At 44.7% G+C, this 19,846-nt stretch overlaps 1 protein-coding gene across 2 annotated transcripts in view; it reads right to left on the reverse strand.

Annotated features, from left to right (window-relative positions):
- Positions 1 to 4,469: 4,469 nt before the first annotated feature.
- MED27 (mediator complex subunit 27) overlaps positions 4,470 to 19,846 on the reverse strand; it is a 540,635-nt gene continuing 525,258 nt past the window's right edge. For both annotated transcript variants that reach the window (XM_029611521.1, XM_029611520.1), the window contains 2 exons: positions 14,153 to 14,230; positions 4,470 to 5,986 (listed from right to left, as the gene is read on the reverse strand). In XM_029611521.1, the coding sequence (XP_029467381.1) occupies positions 5,852 to 5,986; positions 14,153 to 14,230 (213 nt within the window). In that variant the 3' untranslated portion in view covers positions 4,470 to 5,851. The remainder of the gene's footprint in view (positions 5,987 to 14,152; positions 14,231 to 19,846) is intronic.

A 19,846-nucleotide genomic window follows, 5' to 3' on the forward strand; every position in this document is an offset into this window, starting at 1 on the left:
TAAAAATAGATAATTTGTCTCTTCATATAAAGTATCCGCTTGTGACCTTTCAGAAGCCTTTACAGAAGAACATCCAACTCTAGCTATATACTCCAGGATGATCTGATGAAGACAGCGTAGCTCTCGAAACCTAGGGCATGAGATAAACACTGCAGATCCTCTGAGGCTATAGGAATAAAGAACTAGGGTAAACTATATTAACGTTAGGTGTAACATTTCTGCATGAGTTGGGGAGGGTAGTGTGCACAGAGCGGCAATTACTACTTTTATCAGAAGGCATGGGGGATAATATGCATGGAGTGGCATTTATTACCTTTAACTGAAGGCATGGGGTTAACGAGCATGGAGTGGCAGTTACTACCATAAGCAACTTGCTGGGCAGATTTAATGGATCATTGATCTTTGTCTACCATCAATTATTATGTTACTATGCTGGTCAGCAATGTATTGAGTTAGTTCAATTAAAAGATTTCACCTACAATTTGTTTGTTGACTCTTATTTCTACAGTTATATATTGAAAGCCAATCACTGTAGACTTCAAGTCAGAAAGTACTCTACAGCTATTTCATGTGATAATTATCTCAATATTTTTTTTTCTGATAACTAAAGCAATGGTGGAAAGGGGCAGAGTCAGGAGAAAGGAAGTTTTATTCAATTTCAAAATGAAAAACAAAAATAAAGGAGGAACACATTTCAAATTTCTCAAGTAGTACAATACCCTCTAACCAAGAACAAATGGATGATTTGGGTGAGACCGGATTGCTGGGCCCCGATTCAGGGCCGGACCACCATCCCTCCCCGAGCCCGGATGTGAGTGGGAGGAGCACTGTGGCATAAGAACGCCGCACTGAGCGGAGACGCTGTGAGACCGGATTGCTGGGCCCCGATTCAGGGCCGGACCACCATCCCTCCCCGAGCCCGGATGTGAGTGGGAGGAGCACTGTGGCATAAGAACGCCGCACTGAGCGGAGACGCTGTGAGACCGGATTGCTGGGCCCCGATTCAGGGCCGGACCACCATCCCTCCCCGAGCCCGGATGTGAGTGGGAGGAGCACTGTGGCATAAGAACGCCGCACTGAGCGGAGACGCTGTGAGACCGGATTGCTGGGCCCCGATTCAGGGCCGGACCACCATCTCTCCCCGAGCCCGGATGTGAGTGGGAGGAGCACTGTGGCATAAGAACGCCGCACTGAGCGGAGACGCTGTGAGACCGGATTGCTGGGCCCCGATTCAGGGCCGGACCACCATCCCTCCCCGAGCCCGGATGTGAGTGGGAGGAGCACTGTGGCATAAGAACGCCGCACTGAGCGGAGACGCTGTGAGACCGGATTGCTGGGCCCCGATTCAGGGCCGGACCACCATCCCTCCCCGAGCCCGGATGTGAGTGGGAGGAGCACTGTGGCATAAGAACGCCGCACTGAGCGGAGACGCTGTGAGACCGGATTGCTGGGCCCCGATTCAGGGCCGGACCACCATCCCTCCCCGAGCCCGGATGTGAGTGGGAGGAGCACTGTGGCATAAGAACGCCGCACTGAGCGGAGACGCTGTGAGACCGGATTGCTGGGCCCCGATTCAGGGCCGGACCACCATCCCTCCCCGAGCCCGGATGTGAGTGGGAGGAGCACTGTGGCATAAGAACGCCGCACTGAGTGGAGACGCTGTGAGACCGGATTGCTGGGCCCCGATTCAGGGCCGGACCACCATCCCTCCCCGAGCCTGGATGTGAGTGGGAGGAGCACTGTGGCATAAGAACGCCACTCCTGCGGCGCACCACCGCCGCCGGCGCGTCACCAAAGCCGTGCGCACCCAAGGGGTGCGCACGGCTTCGTCCGGCTTAGTCCGGACTTAGGGCGGACTGAAGGGGAAAGCCCTGAAATCCTGCCTCTAGATACTGAGAAATTGACATTAAAGACGCTTAAATTAACTGTCAACCTCATAAGTTTCCTGAAATGCCTCCTAAAAGAAAAGGTAAGGTGAGGGTGTTTCCTCTTGAACCCTTACCTTCCCTTCTTCAATTAGAGATTGACAGTTTTATGACCCAGCTAGCAAAAGAGAAGACCGAGGAATCCATTGGGGGCACTCAGGAAGGGGAACGGGTGACCCCCCAGGAAGAGGCCTCTTTAAGCCCTGATTTGCGACCGCCTCCTGCCCAACGTGGCGCCAACGGAGCTGCAGCAGCAACTTCTACCGAAAAGGTTGAATGTTTGTTGGCTAAAGGAGGAGCAACCTCCGAACTGGATTCAGAGGATGAGGAGGAAGAACCTGCTTCGGCAGAGCAACAACAGCAATCCCCTCATCCCGGAAATTCAGGAGATGTGCGGCCTAGAAGTACGAGGCCAGAGACGGTAACTTTGGGGTCGCTATGGGATTTAGTGAATGGTTTAAGTGCTGTTGTGAACAGATTAGAGGGAAAGCTAGATTCAGTTGCCTCAAATTCACAGCAACAGTTAATGGGGATACAACAGCAAACGTCTGAGGTTGTAGTTAGAATGGGAGAGGCTGAAGAAAATATAAAATCTTTAAAAAGTTTGAATACTATGATTGTAAAAGATCAAATGTTGTGTTCTAGACGTTTAGAAACAATTGAAAATAATATTAGACATCTAAATGTAAGGATGGTTAACTTTCCAAAAATTGCTGGTGAGATACCTTTTGTTTCATTGAAAAGGTTTCTTGCAGAAATTCTTGGTTTTTTGAATAGTAATAAAAATGAGCTCTCTATAAATACATGTTTCTTTGTAAAAAGAAATTCTGCTCCTGCTGTAACAATTCCAACAAATCTCACTAGTTTTTTGGAAAGTTCCGCCTTACAAGTATTAAGTAGTGATACATTGATTGTTTCTTTCATTACATTGTCAGATATAAGTAAACTGATGAAAGTTTATTTTCAAAAATTTCCAATTACTTATTGTGGATTAAATGTAAAGATTTTTCCGGATCTAGCTCCAGTTACACGTGTAAGGAGGCGTGAATTTTTGGAATTTAGACAAAGGATTATATCTTTAGGTTTTTCCTTTTTGCTAAAATATCCATGCCGATGTATTATAAAGAGAGGAACTGAAATGTTTAGTTTTGCTCAGGTAGATTTATTACGCCAATTTGTTGAAGCACGTGAACCACTAACTTCATCCCCGATAGACCCTAATGTTCAGGTTTAAAAAAGTAAACTAGCTGTATATTTAAGCTTTTCTAATATGTGGAAAAATTTTTTTCTATATTAACCCCTAAATAGAATATGTCTTATATTTCTCAGATGTAAAGTTATTCTTTTGGAATTTGTTAGAAAGGGATAGTTATTCCTATTCAACAATGGTGAGTTATTCCTAATAATGATGATTCTCATTTGTGATATAATGAAAAAGAATTGTTGAGAAGAAGTTATGGAAATTCAATATGTGAATGTGATAATTCTAATAATTTGTAACTCTAAAATGTATAAATAAATAAAATAAAAAAAATGGATGATTTGAGGGGAAAATCATCACCCAACATCTCACTCCCAAAGTCCACAAATTCCCATTCGTTTGGATGATATTAAAACCAGGCTTATTTTTAAATGCCCGCTGCTGCTTTTATTTGCTGCTTCACGGGGGTTAGATTTCTGTCCATGGAACAGAGAACAATCAGCAATCTTCTGCTTTACTCATTCCCCAAATCAACACATATCAAAGATGTGATTCAATAGATCCAACTTTCCATGGAAAATCAGACCATGATGCACTACGGCAGCAGGCTCTGCCTCTACATTATTTTTTATCTCATGAAAATAAACCACCCAACAGGCTAAGCCAGCACCGCAACCATGACTCCTCCCTGAGATCCAGCCTTTTTCTTTTCTGTTATTAGATGCCAAAGTTTTAAATTGTAGCTAATACTCTTCATACCTACCATGTAGAAGTCCAGCCCTACCTATCCTTTACCCTAAATCATGCTACAGTTGTCAAAACTACCACAAGATAAATTCCTGGTTACATATTCTCCAACTTTGCAATGCACACAAAATCTCAAGTCTTTGTTTGTTTTAGTTTTATTCAAAGAAAACATCTGTTTCCACGACTTTAAGCGGAAGCTCCCCCCTCTGTGTGGCCCTTTCCCTTTGAAATGTCTTTGTTTACCAGCCATGCGGTCTGTTCTGACTCTAATAAGCACATCTCAATTCCTTGCAAAGAAAATATTGCTAAACAGGTTTTATTTTTAATCCAAAGCTTTGACAGCCGCTACATGAAAACAATCTAAGATTTAAAAAAAAAAAAAAAAAAAAAAAAAGCTAACAGCAGTACTTTCTGCACAAATACTGTTAATTATGATGTAAAGTAAAAAGCCCATAAAACAAAAGTTTATGGAATGGTTAAAAACAACACCCCAGGATTCTGAAAGTGTACCAGCTATGGCTGGCCAATGCCATTTATCAGTATAATTATTGCACCTTAATCCCACCACACTTCAGGTTTGTTTTTTGTTTTTCTTTTTTGGGGGGGTGGGGGTGGGGGGGGGTGGAGGTTGAAGGCATGGCTGTTCATCCTGGCTGAAACCTTTATGATGCAAACCTGATTTTGAAAGGGTAGGGATGAGTTATAGCTGATTACACTAATTGGGGAATGGAAGGGAAACATAGATAGTGATCTACATAAGGTCACACAAGAAATCTTTGCCAGAGTCAGGGCCAGAACATATAAGTCCCAAGTCCCAGTTTTCTAATATCTAATCTAATGTGCACAGAAGTATTTAAAGAAAGAAATCAAATAAATTAAGTTTTATGGTGATGGTCCTAGTGTGGGTTTATAGTTTTGCAGCTGCTTCGGTTTTAGTTTATTATCTAGGGGATTTTTCATTATTGTGGTTTTATTTGTGTTTATTTTATGGTTCTGTATTTATTGTCTTATTTGCATTAAGTTTTTGTTAGGCAGCGGGGTTGTATTTTTTGTACTCTTTTTTTTACATCATTAAGTCTTGTCTATGGGTTTAATGTATTGTAATTCTTAAGTTTTAATTATATTGTTCTTTGCTTTGAGCTGTTAAGGAAAACTGAGCAAAAATAAAGGTGACTTGATTTGGTGCTAATGAGTGGATTTTGATATTACTGAGGCTGCCTGACCAAATCATGTGGAGAATGCTGGCTACCTTAAATGGGAAACTGACCAGCTCAAAAAAACACTCATTTTGGATCACAGTTCAAATTAATTTCCACAGTTTGTGGGTGGCATTATTTTACAATACTTATCTCAGTTGTTTGAGGAGATATCTGTCTAGCTTAGATAAGTATCAACAGCACTGAAAAAACACACCTCATCTGACTAAAGATATGCCCATCCATTATATAGTAAAATGCTAGGTACCGTAAATCATGTCTTGCCTAAGGTCTAAATACCTGCTGATGAAGGTTCATGTGTACTGACTTTCATACTGCTGCATTTATTAAGTAAAAATACAACATTCCTATATTGCAATGGACTGTTCCAAACTCTTACTCCCTACCTTCTCAGGCTCTTTACATATACCCGTGATGGAGAAAAACAATCTTCAGAATATTGGGAGAACCAAGAGGTCTGACTGGCTGCTGTTCCAGAAATGATTTATAACATTTTTTCAGCTTTTCTCTTATATGTGAGCTGCAAATGGCAAACAAGTCCTATTGCAACATACACAAACATATCCAAAGGTGGCATGTAGCCTTTCATTGCCTGGAGGTGCAATAGCTCTTGGTTGTTCCACAGTACAATGACAACTTTAAGAAAAGGTAATCTCTTGAGGGCTGAGTCATCAATTCCATTCAGAGTCTGTTTCTATGTGCCCAATCCAGATTTTAAATCCATTGAGAGTAAGCACTGACCAAACCTTGGCAAAGGCTGCCTACTGTCTGCAAGTGTCATGAAAGGCCTCCAGCGTACGGAAATCTCTCCATGTAGGGGGAAGGCCATCCTGCAGAAACTTTCCGCAGCGCTGGCATGGAGCCTGGAACAGCTTGATATAACTTCTTAACCAGGTCTAGAAAGAGAAAAGCAAAGAGAAATGAAAGAAACAGAATCTGACACCCCTAATGTCATCCTTCCTGTCAGATTAAATCATCCCAAAGACAGAAGACAGCCCTTGGCTTAGGCCCAAGCAAGACATACACTGATTTTATACCAACAGAAGCATGTGGAAAACTACAAGGTCAGAAAGAGCTGATTTTTCAGTTTGTGTGGATCCTTCCTGTCTTTCTTACTCACTTTGGAAACAGTGAGTCTTTGCAGTAGCAAAGAAACAGCTAGAACTAGGCATTCAGCAACATATAGAAAGTAATATTACATATTTAAGATCTGGAATAATGTCTAGGGTATACCAAGAACCGAAAAAAGCACTTGACCAAATAAATGGAGTTTTAGAGTGGGAAATAAGCTAAGCCCATCCTTAATAACTGGGTTTATTTGATCATCCATAGCAATTAATCCAGTATGGTATCAAAATTCAAGAAATCTATCCTCAGGACCCATCATAGTTGAGTCATCCAGTAGCTCTTGTGAAACTAATCATTTATGTGGCATAATTCTAATTATAGGTCTCTGCATGTCCAATATTTTTATATTTTCAATTACAAATAAAACAGCTAATTGGTCATCATAATTGCTGTGGAGCATGTGACGTGTGATCTAACAATTACAGGACAATTGTGGATATATCCTATCACTTATTATCAAGTGAAATGAAGATATGAAACAAGGTTTTTTTTGTCTACTTTTGTTATATATGCTATAGTATGTCCATGTCTGATGGTGTACATTGGGCATACTAAACACAAAATCAGGACTAGACTTATAGAACTCTGTAGCTGTGTCCATACTTTGAAAGTCCAATTTCCAATAGTAGTGCATTGCCAGCACCACCATTATGACCTTAGATGGACTGTTACTGATCATGTCCCCTGATGATATCTGAGGGGGGGGGGGGCAATAGAAAGTTGAAATTTAATAAATGGGAATTACTTTGGAATTTCATGTTGGGCACGTTGGCACCTAAAGGATTAAATGAAGTGATTGATTGGAGGCTCTGTGACATAAGAATGCAGTGGAATGTAGAACATGCGAGTTCACTGGGTGATTTACATTTTCCAGTGACTTTATAGCAGATGTCTTTTCTATTTCAGAAATAAGGACCTTCACAGTGAGAGGAGGAATATTCCCCAGAATCAGAGATTTGGGACCAGTATCTCAACGCAGATGAGCATCTGGTGTCTGGATGTGCTACCTCTTTGCATTAAGATAAGTTTTTATGTGGCAGTTGTTTTTACTTGTAAATGAAAATATAACAATATTGGACATACAGAGACCTATGATTAGAACTATGTTGCATAAGTGATTGGTTTCACAAGAGCTACTGGGCGAAATCAGCTATGATGGTTTCATTATATTAATCACAATAGATCCTGGGGATAGATTTCCATGAGAAATATGAGGAATAAGGGCATACAGGAGAGTTTGGCTGATCTGTCTAAAGGTAAGGCAACATTTATGCCTATCAGCATGTCTAAGGTTAACAATTAAACATCCATAAAAAGCTAAATTGCAAAACATAAAATTGTAACTAACTGATAAAACATAATAAAAACATGCCAGGAAATCACTTAAAACATAAAACATGAAACACGAACACCATGGCTCATTAGAAAATTGTCTAAAAATTGGCTCTGCAAAAACCTATTACAGTACCATCATTTAACCTGATAACATAAGATAACAGATCATTAGAGGCTCTCCTTGGTCTGATTAGTCATTATTTCCTTAAATTTTAAGAGACTTGGTTCAGCTTTGATGTGTCCTAGCAAAATATTCCAACTTTATGGTCTTTTAACACAGAAAATATATTCTCATGTTTCATCCAATCTGATCAGTTTAAAAGAAGGCACACAAAGTAGGTTTTGAGATTCTGACCAAAGGGTCCTAGTAGGCTGATACATTTTCAAGGTAGCGTTAAATATGGAAGGTCCTAAGCCTTTCAAAGCCCTTAAAAGCTAACAGTAAAGTTTTGAATCTAATATGCCATGTAATTGACAGCCAATACAATTTGTCCAGAACAGGCATGATGTGGTTTCTAATAGGAGTCCCAGAGATTAAGCACGCCACAGTGTTCTGCACTAACTGCATAGCTCACAAAGCAGAGTAAGGCAAACCCAAATATAGTGAGTTGCAATACTCAAATGTGGAAAGCACCAGAGTATGCATTTCCTCCCTTAGAAATACAGTAGAAATGGGCCACCTCATATGATTTTAGGATATCTGCCTGATATACTTGAACTAAAGAAATAAGTTTGCTCTCCAGTATCTATAAGGGCTTATATTAACTTATTAGGAACCATCCAATGATTGGAATATATTAACAGATGCATTCTAATGTTTAAATTAACATACTGTTTTAAAGTCACCCCTTTCATCACCTATTATTCAATTGCATGAGAGCACATTACACACAGAATAAGAGCATGGAATGTTTACTCAATTGAATGATTTGACTTGGTACTTTATGAAGGTAATTTTCAAACAGCTTGCCAAATGTAAGTTTGCTTCCTCTGCACACGGGCAGGCCAATCCACACTAGTGGGTTATGCACTTCTACCAGCAGATGGAGAAAGAGTAAAGCTGACTTCACTGATGTCACTGACATCAGCCTGCCAGCATTCTCCATCTCCAGCAGATGATGGACATTCATCTCCCTACTGGGGAGAACATAGGAAGAGAAAGAAGATTTCAGCGTGTCGCTTGAGCTCCCTGAGGTGACACCCTTTTGGTCACCTCTCTCAGTTGAGCGTTTTAAGTCTGGGAACCTGGCAGGCATAGACAAAAAAAAAAAAAGTGGTTAGAGGATGATGGAGTGCTCGGCTGTGAAGGCTTGTGCCCTCTCCCCCCATAGCCGGTACCCTGAGAGCGCTCTCAGCCAGTTCTTGGAGGAGAAGTCCATTACCTGCTATTAGGTTCACTTAGAGAATAGCCACTGCCATTAGCAATGGTAACATGGAATAGACTTAGTTTTTGGGTACTTGCCAGGTTCTTATGGCCTGGATTGGCCACTGTTGGAAACAGGATGTTGGGCTTGATGGACCCTTGGTCTGACCCAGTATGGCATTGTCTTATGTTCTTATGAGCTCAGGTAAAGGAAAAAAAAATAGAGCGTAGGGAAGTTTTAGTCCCCTTCTGTTTTTCCTTAATGGGTCAACTTCCCTTGGTGTTTTCTTGCTCTTCGTCTCTTACCCCGCCTTTCAATCTCACTTCTCTGGGGAGTTAGTGTAGAGTGGAGGTGGCTTGGGTTCGGGGGATTGAGCAGCCTTTAGCTAGGCCCTGCTCTTCAGGCTCAGTTCTGTTAGCTGTGTGGCAGGCCGCAGCAGCGACTTTTCCCGCGTGCAGGCATGTGTGCGCATTCTCGCCACACGGTGGTGTACTGACATAGGGGCGCACATGCACAGGTACTTTCGCGAGTAAGACCGTGGCTTATATTTGTGCATGTATTTGCGCATGGAAATAAAGGTGGCCTTCACACATGCGGTGTTGACGGGACCACAGGCAGCCTCCTCCCCATTTCAGGAGTAACTTTGGGACAACCCACTGGTGAGGATTTGCCTGCCTGAGTGTAGAGAAAGGAGAAATTACTATTACCTGATAATTTCCTTTCCTCTAATCCACAACCCGCCCTGGGCTGTATACTTGCTTTTAGTTCATCCCTTAAATGCGGATGATGAAGAGTGCAATTTCTGTTTATTCGTTTGAAGGATTGGTAAGTGACATAACCGGTCCCTAAGATTAGTGCATATTAAATTCTTTTGGCTGAGCTCAGTGTTCCCAATTGGCTGGAAGCATGTGTGGTTGACTGTTAATAGTCATATTCAAGTATAATCAGGTTATCCACAGTTTGGCTTTTCCAGAGAATACTGGCAGGCTGATGTTGGGGCAGGGCTATATGTCAGTGACGTCAGCAAGTCAGCTTTACTCAGACTCCATCTACTGGTAGGAGTGCAAAACCCACTGGTGTGGACTGGCCTGCCTTTCTTAGAGGAAAGGAAATTATCAGGTAAGTAGCAATTTCTCCTTTGAAATACTCAGGTCAATGGCAGAGTACACGCACACATTCTCTCACATATACACCTCCTCTTCAGAGGGCATAAATAACGCGCATACTTTTTAAAATAAAAAAGCAAAAGTGAAAGTGCTATCTCTGCCTCAATGCTGCCATTGCTCAGTTTGCATGGAAGTTCTTGCATAACCTGCTTATGTGTGTACTTTTACACTTACTCAGCCCTGTGTTATTTTTAACACAACTATTTATGCGCATACATGACTTAAAAAATTATCCCCTATAATTACATACCATATAGTAAGGGTGGGCAATTCCAGTCCTTGGGGGCCACAAATCAGTCTGATTTTTAGGGTAACCCTAATGAATATGCATGAAATAGATCTGCATACAAGTGAGGCAGTGTGCATGCAAATTTTTCATATGCATATTCATTAGGGATTATCCTGAAGTCCCTTGAGGATCAGAGTTGCCCATCCCTGCCATACAGATCTCTGGTCATTGCAACAAGCCTAGCATGGACTAAGAAGCACAAGGTCTAAGACTGAGCAACTCCAACACTCAAGAAGTGGTACGATATCCATATTTATTTATTTGATTTATATTCTGCTTTTTCAGGCACTACAAAAAAGACTACATTCAGGTACTGTAGATATTTGTCTATCCTCAGAGGGCTCACAATCTAAATTGTACTTGAGGGAATGGAGGGTGAAGTAACTTGTCCAAGGTCACAAGGAGCAGCAGTGGGATTGGAGCACTGGTTTACCTGGTTCGTAGCCGCTGCTCTAACCACTAGACTACTCCTCCACTCCAGAGCAGAGCCTGAGACAATTATTGCCATATCAATAATTCTATCTGGCTACAGTAACACAGATATGCCATCACAATCGGCAGGGTCACTTTGTCAAGCACTGAAAAGAACAAATTATCCAAGTCTGACTACTTCAGTGCCAACAGGAGACTGCATTGATCTTGTGTTGGATCTGCAGGTACTTAAAAGACAAATAAACTAAATTAAACCCCTAAAGTGGCAATCCCTTCTGCCCCCTCCCCCCCAAGACAAAGCATGTAAAATGCAGTTTTTATCTAGAAACGTTTCCCTGATGGTTATAACTTGTGAGCATAAGGCTTCAATTATGTTTCTCTAATTCGGGTGAGTGAATGGACAGTAACCTGCCAACAAAGGCTGCAGCCCTTATTTCTTATTACTGCTCATAAATTTCAAACTTGTCCTACCTCAACCATTTTTCAATTTATTATTGCTTGTCCACAATATGCAAAATATTTCTGTACTGCCCTGAACATCCAAAGTCATCATACAGAATATCAGCATGGCTCATTGCCCAAATGATAGAGAACTACATTGCTCAGTCTCCTCTACAAATATTACAGTTTACATGAGAAAATGCTCCAAAGAATGACGCATGACACTGTAGAAGGAAGTAATTCAAGCCAAACCTCAAGGAGACAGTGAACTGAAAAGCTGATTTACTCTCTGAGAGATGCGCATGAATCTGGTCATTGAAAGTCTTACTGAATATAGTCAATACCAAAGAACTGCTCTCTCAAGAAAGGGTCAGCTGTATGTATTGATGCAAATCTTTCCATCTTCATCAAGATCCTTCTCAACAGTAGCAAGCCTTAAGCTGTCAATAGCTATTTTCCAAGACAGCCAAATCTGTGTGGGGCTTTATAGGAAACAAAGACAAGAGGCTCTGTAGCTTTAACAGGAAGAGCTTCATTTATAATATGGGCAGCTGATCCTGTCAGATGTTACATATAAACAAAATACATACATTACTGCAAACTGTACACTTTTAAAAACTGAAGAAAGGGCAGCAAGAGTGCACCTCATCTGAGAAAGACAGTCTTCTCGGTGTCAGATGGATTGCATACCTGACATGTGAAAGAACATGCAAACCGACACAACAATGAACAATTGACTCATGCTGTGTTTCCAGTTTTCAGAAGATCAATAAGGCAGGCCCATAGCTTAGGCAAATGTACTTGCACTAGTTCTCTTCACATTTCCTATCAGGCGCTGGCAAAAACATGGCTCAGTTTGGTAGGAACTGCTTCCACCTGTCAAAACTGATTTGCAGTTGAAGACGTTCAGTTCAGGCTGAGCCCCTGAGAAAGGAATGAAGTAAGCTAAGAGCTGGGCATGCTAGCAGCTTTTAATGTGGATTTATTTTATTTTATTCTTTACGGGTAAGAGGTTCAACTGTTTTAAGGAAAGACTTTTGATGAAAGAAAGACGTGAGGAGGCAGCTGAAAGCTTCGATGGTCCTCCATACATGCTGATGGATTAGAAAACAACCCTGCAGATATGAACTGTGAATACTGAGCACAGCAAAGTTTAAGGATTCTGGCAGTAGCGGTAAAACACTTGATGGCTTTGGAAACAGGAGCAGTTTTTCCCCATAGGCACAAAATGGGAGAAAAATCTTAGTGAAGCTTTAGCCATATGCTATTAAGAGTCATGTGCAAGGCCATGTTTGCTTATATGTAATTATGTACTTGCTATAACTTGTTCTAAAGAAAAATGGTCTTCTTTACTTAAATAGACATTTTCTTGTGAACAAATGACAAACTCATTCAAAATAAAATGTTCTAACCTCCAGACCATACTTCCTCTATGCCAGGGGTTCCCAACTTTTCAGTGACTATGGACCCCTTTTCATCTTCAAAAAGGTCTGCAGACCCCCCTCCCCCTCAAAGCAATAATTTTTTTTTCTTAATTATTGCTTTAACTGTTAGGCAGTTAACACTAGTAATTAAGTTGTAAACTCCCCCCCCCCCCCACACACTTCTCTTTAATTTTTGCATGCCAAAACAAAAGAAATTAATGATATGCACTCCAGAATCATTCATAATGTATTCAATTTTTGATCTAAATAGAATACATAGGGAGGGCAATTTCAAAAACTATTTAGAAACTGTCCTCATAATTGAAGGTGGAGGCCATTTGATCTTCCAATCTATCCGCAATGGAGCAAAGGAAACAAGTTTAAAAAAAGTTCCAGGTTGGCAACTTGGTTCAATCCGGCAGAAAAACAGCACCAGTACCTGGAGACCTGCAATCTAATTTTCAAAGGGAAACTGTCAGCAAAGTTTCCTTTTTGAAAACTTATTTCTGTTTCTGCATGTTTTTGGTCTGCTTTGGAGTAGGCGCAAAATACATGTGTGCAGTATGTACGAGGATTTCAAAATGAAATCTCTGCATGTCCTTTCCTTCCCCCCACCAAGCCCTGCTCCTTTTTTTCTCTGCAGTTAAAAAGCATGCATGCTGTTCACAGCGCAGGTACTTTTACTCTCAGTTGTGGGCAATAGCAATTTTCAAAGGGCCTTTCAGAAGAGTAAACAGGTTTTACCCACATAAAAAGTTTTGAAACATACCCTCCCTGAAAACTGATACCCTTTTAACCTGCTTTTCTTTTATACTTTATTATCTTTTACGATTCTTACAAACACCTAAAGAAAATAACAGTCACAAAATAATTTAGATTTTAGAAAAAGCAAAACAATAGCTTGCTTTTCAAACGGAAGAAGACTCCATGTTTGTTTCTGTTTCCCCCTAAATAACTTTTGTGTTTAATGTCATATCCAAACCTGGCTGTTGTCTTGTCCTCCTCGATCCCTGGTCCTCTTTTCTTCCCTCCTGGACCATGGTGGTCCTCTATCCTTCTCTCTCTACTTCTATCCAATATGATTCCTGGGGGTCCTCTCCTTCTCTCCCCCTTGATAAACCGCCATCCACTCTCACTTCCCTTAACCAGGTCAGTCATGGATTCCTGTCTCCCTCTATCTTCCAAGTCTTCCTTCATTCCTCACGGTGGTATAGCTTTCCTCTCCTCTCTCTCTGTCGGGCCAGTGGCAGAGTAGGTGGCAGTGGTGGGAAATATTTATTACCCTGTGATAACCCAACTTTCCTCTGCTTTCCTCAGACGGCAGCGTGCTAATTTCCTTCCTAGCTAAACTTTATTGCATCCTTTCTGGAGGACCCCCCTGGGATGGTTTCGCGGACTCCAGGTTGGGAACCACTGTTAAAACCCTAAGAAAAAGAGAATTTGGCAGGATGCTACCTGAATCGCTTCCAAAGACTATACTTACCATAAAGGACCGGACCACCACATCAGGCATCTGGGGTAGCTGGTAATGCAGCAGAGCTGTTGTTGCATGATCTGTCACCTGGGTCAAAAAAAAAAGATTGATATGCTTCTTAGGGATGGACTGGGTCATAGAACATATGCATAAAAATTATCAGTTGGATCTGAGGTAAGGTCAGTCAAGAAATGTATTAAGTTAGCCCAATAAAAAGGTATCACCTTATATTCTTTTTTTGTCTGTTAATCTTTCTTTCTATGCTTTCACTTCATGAAAACTGTTAGAAATTTTGTATTTTAGGAAGTTTTTCTATAGTTGTAAGCCCTGGTGTATCCTTCTGAAATAAAAATGGTTCTTATCATTAGTTTCCTTTTTAGAAAATGTAAACTGCCAAACACAAAGACATAGATTGTGTGTTTATAACCTCTTGTCCTGATCCCCTATTGCTCAAACACACAATGCAACTGATTCCAACCTAAGGGCTACCACACAGCTCCTCACATATAGGGGATTTACACACAAGAAAATTGCTGATCCTACCCTTTCTGGGGCATTAATGTCCTCTACCTGGAGTATAGCTACCAGCCCTGGGGTTGCAGTCAGATCAAATGTGTAAGGTCATCAGCAGTGCATCCCTGAGCAAATAGCTCATCAAGCAGAGCAATGTTGAGATTACTTACCTGATAATCTCGCTTTCCTTAGTGTAGACAGATGGACTCAGAACAAATGGGTATAGTGTGCTCGTGCTAGCAGTTGGAGACGGATCTGACGTCAGCACGGGTACATAAACCCCCACAGGAAGTGAAGCTCTTCAGTAATCTTCCTTGCAAAAGCTGTTATGGATAAATGTGTACTGACGCTCAATGAAATAGTGAAAACAGGATTCCCCTGACCGATTGATAGTAGCTGGAGACCGCCAGCATTCCCAACCGGAAGGCGTCGACACCTGGCAGAGTGGACGCACTCATGTAAGAAGTGATAAGGCTTACCTTGAATCGGTGAAACCAATGTATACAGGCAGCTGGGTGGGATGCTGAGTCCATCTGTCTACACTAAGGAAAACGAGATTATCAGGTAAGTAATCTCAACATTTCCTGTCGTGTAGCCAGATGGACTCAGAACAAATGGGATGTACAAAAGCTTTACTCCCGGACTGGGCGGGAGGCTGCCTGAGGACCGTGTAAAACTGCCCTTGCGAATGCTGTGTCCTCCCTGGCCTGGACATCCAGACGGTAGAACCTGGAGAAGGTGTGGAGGGAGGACCACGTCGCCGCTTTACATATTTCTGCAGGCGACAGCATCCTAGATTCCGCCCAAGATGCTGCTTGGGCTCTGGTAGAATGAGCCTTGACCTGTAGAGGCGGAGACTTCCCGGCCTCCACGTAAGCTGCTCTGATAACTTCTTTAATCCAGCGGGCGATGGTGGGCCGAGAGGCCGCTTTTCCTTGTTTCTTCCCGCTGTGAAGGACGAACAGATGGTCAGTCTTTCGAACTGTTTCTGTCATTTCCAGATATCTGGGCAGCAATCTGCCAATGTCGAGATGGCGTAGCAAACGCCCTTCTTCTGATTTCTTCAGGCCTGCCGTAGTTGGCAAGGATATGGTCTGGTTGAGGTGAAATCGTGAGACTACCTTAGGCAAGAAGGATGGAACTGTGAGAAGATGGATAGCCTCAGGAGTGAGTCTGAGAAAAGGATCCCGGCAAGACAGTGCCTGTAGCTCCGAGATGCAGCGTGCTGAACATACAGCCAGCAAGAACACCATCTTCAAAGTGAGAGAACGGAGAGACAGGCCCCGAAGGGGTCGGAAGGTGGATCCCGCGAGGAAATCCAAAACTAAATTGAGGTTCCACAAAGGCACTGGCCACTTCAGTGGCGGACGAATGTGCTTGACTCCTTTCAGGAAGCGAGAAACATCTGGATGCTTGGCAATGGTCTTGCCATCCCTCCTGGGACCATAGCAAGACAGCGCAGCCACCTGAACCTTGATGGAGCTGAGGGAGAGACCCTTCTGAAGCCCCTCCTGCAGGAAATCCAGAACCATAGGGATGGTAGTCGCATGGAGATTGGTGCCATGAGCATCGCACCAGGCTTCAAACACTCTCCAAAATCCTGACGTAGGTGAGGGATGTGGAGAACCTGCGGGCTCGGAGGAGTGTGTCTATCACTGGCTCCGAGTAACCTCTCTTCTTCAGTCTAGCCCTCTCAATGGCCAGACCGTAAGAGAGAATTGAGCCGGATCTTCTTGCAGGATGGGACCTTGACGGAGCAGGTCCCTGAGCGGAGGCAGGGAAAGGGGCTCCCCTGCCAGTAGTCATCTCATGTCCGCGTACCAGGGTCTTCTTGGCCAGTCTGGTGCCACCAGAAGAACTAGGCCCCGGTACTTCCGAATCTTGTGGATAAGGAGGCCATGGAGGAAAGGCGTATAGCCATGGAGGAAAGGCGTATAGCAGGGCCCCTGGAGGCCATGGCTGAACCAGGGCGTCGATCCCCTGAGAGAACGGATCTCGCCTGCGGCTGAAGTATCTGGGTACTTGAGCATTGGATCTGTCCGCTAGTAGGTCCATGTCCGGAATCCTCCAGTGATCCACAATCATCTGAAAAGCTGTGGGGGACAGCTGCCACTCTCCCGGATTCAGGCTTTCTCTGCTGAGGAAATCTGCCGTGGTGTTGTCCCTTCCGGCAATGTGGACGGCGGAGATGTCCTGAAGATTCGCCTCTGCCCAAGCCATCAGTAGGGCTATCTCGAGGGACACCTGTTGGCTTTTGGTTCCGCCCTGTCGGTTGATGTATGCCACTGTGGTGGCGTTGTCTGACATCACTCTGACTGCTCTGTTCCTCAGTCTGTGAACAAATTTCAGGCAGGCTAACCGGACTGCCCGTGCCTCTAGTCGGTTGATGTTCCACCCCGACTCTTCTCTGTTCCACCGCCCTTGGGCTGTGAGTTCTTCGCAGTGTGCTCCCCATCCGCTCAGGCTGGCATCTGTGGTGAGCAGAGTCCACGTGGGGGAGGACATCTTGGACCCCCTGCTTGTGTGGTTGGACTGTAACCACCACCGTAGCTGAGTCCGCACTCTGGCTGGTAGAGGCAGATGCATAGAGTAATGTCGGAAGCGGGGGCTCCATCGAGAGAGCAGGGAGCGTTGTAGAGGTCTCATCTGGGCCCTCGCCCAGGGTACCACTTCCAGGGTGGATGCCATGAGACCGAGAACCTGTAGGTAATCCCAAGCTGTGGGTCGACTGGCTCCCATCAAGGACCGGAGAAGCGTCTGAAGTTTTAATCTTCTCTTGGTGGTGAGACTGACTGTGTCTGCCTGGGTGTCGAACTGGACTCCCAGATATTCCAAAGATTGGGAAGGCTGTAGGCAACTCTTGCTGAGGTTGACCTCCCATCCCAGGCTTTCCAGAAGGGCGATCACTCTGTTGGTTGCCCGATGGCTCTCCTCTCGCGATTTCGCCCTGATCAGCCAATCGTCTAGGTAGGGATGGACAAGGATTCCTTCCCGTCTGAGCGCCGCTGCTACCACTACAATCACCTTGGTGAAGGTCCGCGGTGATGTGGCCAGCCCGAAGGGCAAAGCCCGAAACTGGAAGTGGCGTCCTAGCACCTTGAAGCGTAGGTAGCGCTGATGATCCTGATGAATCGGGATATGCAGGTAGGCTTCTGATAGATCTAAGGCCGTGAGGAATTCTCCTGGCTGTACACTGTTCTTGACTGAGCGCAGAGTTTCCATGCGAAACCTCGGGACCCGCAAGTATTGGTTGACGGACTTGAGGTCCAGGACGGGCCGAAAGGTGCCCCTTTTCTTGGGTACCATGAAATAAATGGAATAATGCCCAGAATTCATTTCCCGTGCAGGTACCGGGACTATGGCTTTCATGGACAGGAGCCTCGTCAGGGTAGCTTCCAATACTGCCTTCTTGTGGATCGGACACGAGGATTCCACAAACCTGTCCGGAGGGAGATGATGGAAGTCCAAAAAATAACCCTCTCGGATGATGGCGAGGATCCACTGGTCCGACGTAATCTCGACCCAACTGGGGTAGAAGAGGGTTAACCTGCCCCCTATGGCCCCGTCCCCCAGATGGATCGGCTGAATCTCATTGGGAGGCGCGGCCGGGACCTGAGCCCGAGCCGGCTCCTCTCTTCTGCTGCTTGGGCCGAAAGGACTGGTTCCTGGCCTGAGGACGAGGTGCCTGGTAGCGACCCCTATACGGATTGAAGCATGGAGAACTTCTGCCTCTGGAGGGCCTTGGAAAGGCGCGCTGGTTCCTTTTGAACCTGTCTTCTGGCAGTCGAGGTATGGGAGAAGCACCCCATGTGCTGGCCAGTTTATCAAGGTCGCTGCCGAACAGGAAGGACCCCTTAAAGGGCATTCTGGTGAGGCGTGTCTTCGAAGGAGCATCCCTTCCAGCAGAGGGTTCTGTGTAGGTGGCACCGCAGAGCTGGGCCCCGAAATATCCAACTCCGCCAGGCACTGAGATATTAGGTCGGAGAGATCTTCCTTGGGAAAGAACCGTCTCATGGTTCAATATGGCTCCATCCCTGAGGGAAGTTCCCCCTCCTCGGAGGGTTCTGAGTCGGTCTCCGAGACATCAGGGTCCGCCTGAACCGGACTGCCCGGAGGCGATGCACGATAAGGGCGCGAAGGTCCAGGGGCAGGGTCCACTGGAGCAGCAGCAGGAGCAGCAGCCCCTGTAACAGTAGGGCCTGAACGGGAAGCTGATTGCATCTGTACAAAGGCATGGATCCCCTTAAAGAGATCCACCCATGAAATGGAGGTGGTCTCAAGTCGCCTAGGTACCAGGTCCCCCGGGATTCCCGGCTGTTCGAGACTGCCTGCGAGATCCGGGTTGGCCCCTGGAGAACTATCCACAAACCTTGGTTGAGACTGGTCCTGGCCTGAGGCTCCCACTGCCTCCTCACATTGGGCACAAAGGGAGTCTGGTTTCTCGCTGTGCGTGGCTCTGAGCTGGCATGCTGAGCAGAGGCCGTGAGCTTTTACGCCAGAATCAGGAGGCGCCGCTGCCTGGGACCCCGGGGCATTCGATTGGTCCATTGCGCTAAAGTAAAATGCGGCAGCAATATGCGCTCAATACAATATGCGCTCAATGCTAAGCGGCAGCTATATACGCTTAACACAATATGCGCTCAGTAATATGCGGTCAGCAATATACGCTAAACAGAATATGCGCGCAATAATATGCGGTCAGCAATATACGCTTAACACAATATGCGCTCAATAATATGCGGTCAGCAATATACGCTAAACAGAATATGCGCTCAATAATATGCGGTCAGCAATATACGCGAAACAGAATATGCGCTCAATAATATGCGGTCAGCAATATACGCTAAACAGAATATGCGCTCAATAATATGCGGTCAGCAATATACGCTAAACAGAATATGCGCTCAATAACATGCAGTCAGCAGTATGCGCTCAATACAGGCGCCTATCATGGGCGCTCAATACCTGAACCGGGCCGACAAAATGGCGACCACCGCGGCATGCCGCATACAGGCAACGCCGCCGATCCTCGACTTCGGAGACCAAAAGTAAAAGTTGTGCACCTTACCTGATCCTCGGCGCTTCCCGGCTAGAACCCGGGCGGTCTCCGGCTGCGGGGGAGAGGGGAAGTACCGTCACCACTGCGCTTGAGGAATGCACCCGCTGCCTCCCAGGTCCACACCGGGACCG

This window comes from Rhinatrema bivittatum, chromosome 8 (assembly GCF_901001135.1).
Source record: "Rhinatrema bivittatum chromosome 8, aRhiBiv1.1, whole genome shotgun sequence".
Taxonomy (NCBI): Eukaryota; Metazoa; Chordata; class Amphibia; order Gymnophiona; family Rhinatrematidae; genus Rhinatrema; species Rhinatrema bivittatum.